Genomic DNA, 8,413 nt, shown 5'->3' with positions numbered 1-8,413 from the left:
AAGTAACTCATTTCTTCCTACTTTGGCAAACCACTGTAATTATGTTAACTTCAGCCAAAATAGGGATTTTGTTTTTTTAATTTTAAGTAACTCATTTCTTCCTACTTTGGGAAACCACTGTAATTATGTTAACTTCAGCCAAAGTAGGAATTTTGTTTTTTTAATTTTAAGTAACTCATTTCTTCCTACTTTGGGAAACCACTGTAATTATGTTAACTTCAGCCAAAGTAGGGGATTTTATTTTTTTAATTTTAAGTAACTCATTTCTTCCTACTTTGGCAAACCACTGTAATTACGTTAACTTCAGCCAAAGTAGGGATTTTATTTTTTTATTTTAAGTAACTCATTTCTTCCTACTTTGGGAAACCACTGTAATTATGTTAACTTCAGCCAAAGTAGGGATTTTATTTTTTTATTTTAAGTAACTCATTTCTTCCTACTTTGGCAGACCACTGTAATTATGTTAACTTCAGCCAAAGTAGGGATTTTGTTTTTTTAATTTTAAGTAACTCATTTCTTCCTGCTTTGGCAAATCACTGTAATTATGTTAACTTCAGCCAAAATAGGGATTTTGTTTTTTTAATTTTAAGTAACTTCAGTTTTTGTAGTTTTGACTTTCTTGTTTCAATACTTTTTGTAGCATTAAAACTCTTTATCAAATTAATTTTTTTTATTATACTTGTTTGTTTCCTTTTTATTAGCTATATTTTTGTTCACCAGCAATACAAAGTGTGGGGCAGATGTATACTCCATTCAATTTGATTACTCCTGCAGATATATATATATATGTACTAGTATCGTTTTTTGGTACAAGAGAGGATTCACTGTGACCCAAGACAGAAGAGTTCTATGAAAGAATTAAGAGTGATAGGGTTTGTCATTTTTTCTGTATGCTTATCTGGAAAAGTCACTTACTTAGATGAAAATTTGTTGAAATAGTGAAATTTTGATTCACTCCATAAGCTTTAGTTTTGCTCAGCCAATACTTTGAAACAGTCATTGTTAATATTGAAACATTTTAAAGGTGGTTTTAAATGAGCGATTTTTATGGCTGCCATTTTGTTTCATCTGAATCCTTACTATTAAGTAATCCCATACTTAATGTTACTTATAGTCAGTAAGTAATCGGAAACAAAACTAATTCATTGTGGATTCTAGCTTAACTTTAGGTCTGAGACATAGTTCACCCGAGGTTATTAAAGCAGTTTACTGGTGATTCAGTAGCGAGCAAAAAAACGTCCAAACACACTTCTAACAGTCTATCTTTTTGAAGTGCTCAGTTATTTTGTAAGTAATGATTAACCTACTTCTTCAATCTTACATTTTCAACTATCATGACTGGTAATTAGGCACTATATACGTATATTAGTTGACCTAAAAAGCAAAGTTTTAAGGGGAAAAAAGTACAAAATACTGCTAGATATCCTTTATCTTTGAAAACTGTAAAAAATAAATTTAAAATTTTGTGAAAAATCTGGTAATACAATCATTTCAGATTATGTGATACCTTCACCAAAAAGATACAACTTTCTTCCACTTACTGCATTAGCAGGGAAGGCTCGTAACATTACAGGAGTGAGTCCACGATAGAGAGCGGTTACACCCTCTTCTGCCAGAGTTCGGCGGAAAACGTCCCTAATCCCTCTTGGATAAGTGCCTTGTGGTGCTAAAAGTACAAGTTCATTCAATTAAAAAATTTAATTACACATAGCACTACAGAAATACAATAAATGGAGACAAACAGTGCATTTCAAAATCAATTTTTTTCCTTATTACAGTTAAATATTTCGTAAGTGTTTCAATATCTTGAGATAACAAATTGAATAAAAGGAGTTAAATAAATTTTAAATAAAATTCAAGCATAGCAATCCACCACGTAATTTATGTTATTTTCATCATTAGGGTATGTTGTAACACTTTCTTGAGGTTGTCATCTAACTTTAAGAATGAATTAAAATAATAATTAACCAAGTTGTACATAAAAAAAAACAGAAAACCTTATTTTCAGTTTTTTGTAATTAATGCACAATTCTGTATCTCCATTTCTCTCATCCTTTGTCAGTGAATGTGCTGAACTGATGTATAATTAACTTACATAGGAGTGTTTTGAGTAATCTGAATTGGTGACCACTTGCTAACGAAAAGTTCAAATTTACAGTAACATATATTTAAATGACTCCGAACTTAATTTACAGTGGTTCAGACAAATCTTATCGCTTGATGTATAGTTACAGATGTGAAATCCACTTGTTATTTAACAAGTGTTAAATTAAGTGGGTGATACAATTGAAAATATAATGCAAACTTACGAAATGATGTTATTTCTACTTAATTTGCTCATTTGATTTTATTACACATTGTTTATCTTTTACGTAAAATTTCAAGTATTTTTTTCAATAAATATTACAGATTGCAATAGACTTGGATTTATAAATAAATGAGTATGTTCCATATTGAAGTTACAAAATACATAAAACACTCTCAAAGATTTCCATTTGCAAATGTGAATTTTTGTTAACCTACCAGAATGATGTTAATTAAGCAGCAATAATTTTTTTCATTATTTAAACATCATTAGGCTGAAAAGTGAAAAATATGCTCAAATATTATAGAATAAAAAATACTTAAAATATCTTAAAAATAGTAAACAAAAAACAAAACTGGAAAAGGTAATAACATTGAATGATATTAAAAAGATATAGACAGAGAGAAACATTTGGAATTAGCTGTAAGTGTTAATAATAACTCAAAGCACTGAAGTAATTTACAATAAAAACTATGTAACAGTTATACCTTTAGTTACTTATCTATAAAAAAAATCATAAACACTATTCTTAGAGCACCCAACCTGTCTGAAGACGAGACTTCAAAACATCTGGACCAATAGCAACGACCCAATTAAATACTCCAGCCATTCCACCAGCAAACATGGTTCGAATTGGACTAATTTCACTTCGACTAGTCGAGGACAAAAATGGTTTTAAAGAAAAGGGCTGAGGATGTAATTCAAACATTCTGATTAAAGATCACTTTAGCTTAAAGAACAGAATCACTAAAACATCCAACATAAAATACCAGAATTCATTACAGTTCGCAAGTTTTTTTTATATATATATTTGTTTTTCCTCTGGTAACTTCATTCAAAAAGTTCATCATTATAAGGAGTTAACATAATTTAATGCTGAAACCACTTGCAGCGGGCTCATCCAATTTGTGGAAACCAAGTCCCGAATTTTACTTGTACAACAGTACATACGGTAACTCTGAGATGTCTTAACGTATCCTCTCAATAATTGGTAATAATATTTTGTAAAAGATTATAAGTATCTTGTACACAAAGAATGACTTTATTATAATTGTTTTTACTAAAAATATTATTTTTGTATTGTAGTTACTTGCATTAAAACTATAACAAATCAAGTGCAAGGTGATTTTCATTTTAAGTATAAAAATACTTTTCCTCGTCTTATAGTTTTCATATTTCATTTGCATAACCTCTAGAATCTTCTAAAAGGATATCAAAAGTTTGTTTTTAAAGGTAAATGTTTATATTTTATTTTTCATTTTCTCTACCGCATCACTAACTCTAGCTATTATCATCAACGTACAATGCAATGAAATAATTAAAATTAGGAAATAGAAAAAAAAAATACACATCTTTTAATTTTTTGTAGAATATCTTTAAAGATTTTCCTTTTGTTAAATTCATAATTTCAGGTATTTTCCTTTTCACATGTAGTTAATTTTTAATGACATATCTTCCTTTCTTGTCTTTTACCACTTATTATTCATCTCAACACAAATCAATGGTACCCTCAAAATATATTACAGTTTCTTTGGAAGACAAGCGCAACCCTTCGGAAAGGTTTTTGTTCAGCACATAATTTCGTAAATCTTGAGAACAGATGCAAAGTACAATGTACATTTTTAAAATGTTTAAGCCTTTTAATTATGCATTTTAAAACATAACTAATACATAATTAACTAAAATATAATAGCAAGACCTAAATACAATTTAAACTGTATTTCTAACTATGACATATTTCGGTAAGAAACAACCATAAGTGCTATAGTCAATCAAGCAGCCAACAATATTACAGTCAATTACATGTAACTTGTGATGAGAACTACGCATCAATTTCAAAATAACCATTTTCAGATTATAGTGTAAAATGAGCTCTTTCTAATGAGTATACACATGTGTATGTAACACCTACATGTAGGCTATACAACTCAAACACATCTGTTAAATGTAGGAGTGGCAGCTATCAGCAGTTGAAAAAATGTATTACTTGTTTCAACTGTATTCATTCACAGAACTTTGAAATGAACGAGTAAAAAGGTTATGTAAGCATATTATTGCCTAGACATACCTCTACTCAACTACAATTGTATTATTGAAGATACAGTGAGCCAAAGTAGAGAATTTTCATAGCTCGTTGGTCACGTGACAATACATCTGAAGTTTTAAGTAGTTTTTTTAATGGTTTATTTTGAAATAAAGGACTTAAAACATGGATAAAATGAGACTTCAAATCATAACATACATTATAATATTAATTTCATTCAAATACATCGATAGTAAAGATGTTTAATTAACTTTTGAATTTAACACAGTGACTTGCACAGAAAAGCATTTAAAAAGGCTCCCGTTGTGGAAGAATTAATATTGAATAAAAATTTTTGAAACTTGAAATATTTTTAAGTGTTAGAAGAGTTTTTTTATTCCATATATCCTCATACTTCTCACCTTTTTCCCTTTGGCATTAGCATTGTCTGAAGGAACTCATATGTCAAAAACCAGGTTCCACTAGCAGGAACATCTGCAAGTTTCATAAATTTTAAAATTTTATTTAAATGTATAATAATATTTTGTTTTAAATTTTGCCACACTTTCATAGATTTGACATATTGAAAATAGTTTAATGTTAGCAAAAGAAGAAACTAAGACATATTACAACAGCAATAAAATATCTAGATAAAATTTTTCATATCACGAGGCTGTCAATTTTTGTATTATATCTTAACCTCATTAGTTATTTATTGTATTATCTACTGGCTATTCACATCAAGTTACATTTTTGGAATACATTAAACACTTATAATTCAATTAGAAAAAATTCATAACATACACACACAAAAAATAACAACATAATACTTGGTTGGTTGTTTGCTGTATAGCACAAAGCTACACAATGGGCTATCAGTTCTGTACTCACAATGGGTACTGAAACCTTCAGACTTATTGCTGAGCCACGGTGGGGAGGGGGCACCATCATATTTACACTTACATATATTTATACAATATTAACAGTGACAAGAAACTGTCACAGATGTATTAAATATATGACAGAAGAGTGTATTACCAAGAACTATGAAGTACAGTAAACTACCACAATTATTCACTAAGTTTTCTAAAATACATATCTACTATAATTAATGAATATAAAGGCATGTGCAATGAAACTTTACATAAACAATTAACATGAAAATGTTTATTGTTCCATCACTAGGAGGGATCTGACAACATAAGCAAATTGTTAAATTTCAAAATAAAATGTTTTAAACTTACATATTTATTTTGTTAAACTAAGTAGCTTGCTATATTTGTTTGTATAAGTTCCAGTAAACTATAATACTGAACAGTGTTTTTTCAAAACTGTGTACTGTGGAACCCCATAGTTCCAAGAAGGGTCACCAGGGGTTTCCCCACAAAGATAAGAAGTAATAGCATTTTTTTTTTTCAATTATTGAGTGTTGACATGTATTTTTTGAAATCATGAGTATTTTTGTATATTTATTTAAAATTTTACATTAACAATACTGTTAAGACCATGTTCATTTTCATCTAGGCTAGGTTTTAAGGGTTGGGGTTAGATGATGGAAGAAATTAAATAAGTAGGTTCTATTGGCTTTGTAAAGTTTGAAAACACTGGTATAAAATATCTTACAATTTGTAATACAATGCTTAACATAATCAACTGAAGGCTCAAGTTTCAAGCTACGAGTTTTATTAGTTCAGGTGGATAACACTGATAAATAAGCTTTGTGGAACTTGTTGGAGATTTTTTGTTTCAGTTATAGATAGTTTTTGTTTATATGTCCACCTCTATCCTTCCGAAATCCAGACAATTAACATAACCACATAACATTCACATTATAATTATTTTAACATACTGAACATGATAACATGAAAATTTCCTATTTATTCAAGGGAATATTCTCTATAAACTACAAAAAGATTTCAACAAACTACTTCTATGGGAGTTATTTCATATATAATTCGAAAACCTTTGTCACTTTTAAGGTACAAATGCGATGATTAGATCTCACATGGTTATTAAAAAAAAAACGCAGTTGAAGATGGTCAGAATTGCAAATGTTAAAATATGTATATCAGTACAACATTCAAAGTTCATTTGCATAATAATAAAATTCTTTAAAATGTCCAGAAAATGTACATGTCAGATTATTTTACATACTATTATGCTTGTACCTGTTGTGTAGTTAAATTAGTAAAAAACGTCACAAGCCCTTTATGATTAACTATTTGCATTAAAACTTTTAGTTAACCAAAGCAATCTTAAAATAGTAAATTAATTAACTAATTTTTTTTGAATAAATCTTCACATTCTCAAAGATCTAGAATACTAAAAGTTACTTGAGACAAAATACACGAAACAAAAAGTTGCATAGAATGCAAAAAAACAATCATTCATTGATTTATGGAAATTAAAACTGTTCATTATTTGACAGTTTTGAATAATTCATTAAAAGGGAAGAAAAATCTGTCTCAAAATGACCTGGATATTCCTTGAACCACTTCGCCAAAACTTTCAAATTAAACAGATAGAAAAAATCATGATTTGAATGTTACATATTTATTTACTCTCTAAACTAGGTAGCAAAACATAATAAGGTGTTTTAACAGATCAATGCACTTGCAAATTTGATTAATTTAACCCGTTACCTGCCGTGACCATTTTGTCTTATCGTGTGGGTAAAAATCACATTTGTGAATTGAAAAAATTATAGAGAACTTATCTTTTATTGATTTTCAGATTTTATTTTTGTAAATAGTAACATAACATTCAATTATTTATACAAAATTGTATTATTTGATGAAGTTTAAAGAGAAATTTAATGAAAAAAAATCCTAAAATACGTTTGAGACTGTAAATAAGCACCCTGTACGAAGAAAAAAATTTTCCTTCCACTTCAGCACTGGTCATGCCATCTATGATTGGTATCTATACCTTTTTCTAGTCTGTTTTCTTTATAAAACAGCATATGGGCATGTTAAAACTCAGTTGTAAAACTTTTATCCAATCCTAGTCGAAGGTGTCAATTTCAGTACCATGTTATTCCAATTGCTGTATTTCCCGTTTGACAAATCATAGTATGATAAACAAAGCATGTGAAGAAACATTGTTCTCTGGATTTTACAATATGAATGTGGGTGGTGCTTATTATAGTAATTGCCATTTTATGTAGAATTTGTATTTAGTATTGGCCAATAGTACTTTTCTATAAGCGTTAGAAAATTTGCTTCTGGAAAAACTGCATGGGTTGTACGTGACTTTTATTATTTTTCTATACTAGCTTAAGTCATACTGTATCGTATATCTATTTATATTAATCATTATATTGAAAAATTAACTCAAAATAGATATATTTTTTAGGAAAAAAGTTGATCCACGATTGTTAGGGTTAAGAGCTATCGATTGGCGAGTGCAAGGTCTTTACATGAATTAGGCTTAGCACTTTGAACTGAAAGAGTTTGTGATTTTTTATATTCTTTTGCATTTAAATTTGTAGTTTAAGTTCAATAATTTAGCATAATTTTATATTTAGTTCATGATAATAATAACATGATTCAGTATTTAGAATGAAAAACTTGTGTGATTTGTATGTAATAGTACCAGTACCACATAAGAATTTTATATTTTTCCTTCTTACAATCTTTACTTTGTAGTAAGACCCACATTTCTGTTGGTGTTGCTTTAGAATTAAAACAGTCTAACTGATAATTATTATCTGATGTTTTGCAAATGGTTTAAAACTCAGTGTACAAGTGACAACAATAAAACCTATATGTTGGTTGTGAAATAGACTAAATACATTTGTCTCAGTAATACAGGGAAAGCTGTGACATTCTCACAGTTGGGGTGTCAATACACTGAAGAGCTTAAGTTTCGAATTCCAACATAAATCTTGCCTATAATGAGAGGAATGTGACCAGGACTAATCTTTTAAGTGCTGTAAAGTAATTTTCTTTGTAATTTATGGTATCTGTATCGTTTGGTAATTTCTTCGAACAGGATGTATCAAGTAACCAGGGTCAGGCGGTATTATTCAAACCACCTGTACTGTAAACTATTATATACATTCGCTAGTAGTGGCAATTAGTTTT

The 8,413-nt window shown here is 28.9% G+C and overlaps 1 protein-coding gene across 1 annotated transcript in view; it reads right to left on the bottom strand.

Moving 5' to 3' along the window:
* The window catches only part of LOC106467268 (mitochondrial carnitine/acylcarnitine carrier protein-like), an 18,767-nt gene that overhangs the window by 2,355 nt on the left and 7,999 nt on the right, over positions 1-8,413 (bottom strand). The window contains exons 6-8 of the mRNA XM_013927597.2: positions 4,751-4,823; positions 2,849-2,958; positions 1,542-1,666 (exon numbers count right to left, since the gene is read on the bottom strand). Of these exons, the coding sequence (XP_013783051.1) occupies positions 1,542-1,666; positions 2,849-2,958; positions 4,751-4,823 (308 nt within the window). The remainder of the gene's footprint in view (positions 1-1,541; positions 1,667-2,848; positions 2,959-4,750; positions 4,824-8,413) is intronic.

This window comes from Limulus polyphemus, unplaced genomic scaffold (assembly GCF_000517525.1).
Source record: "Limulus polyphemus unplaced genomic scaffold, Limulus_polyphemus-2.1.2 Scaffold2549, whole genome shotgun sequence".
Lineage (NCBI taxonomy): Eukaryota > Metazoa > Arthropoda > Merostomata > Xiphosura > Limulidae > Limulus > Limulus polyphemus.
This window is presented reverse-complemented; position numbering and strand designations above follow the sequence as displayed.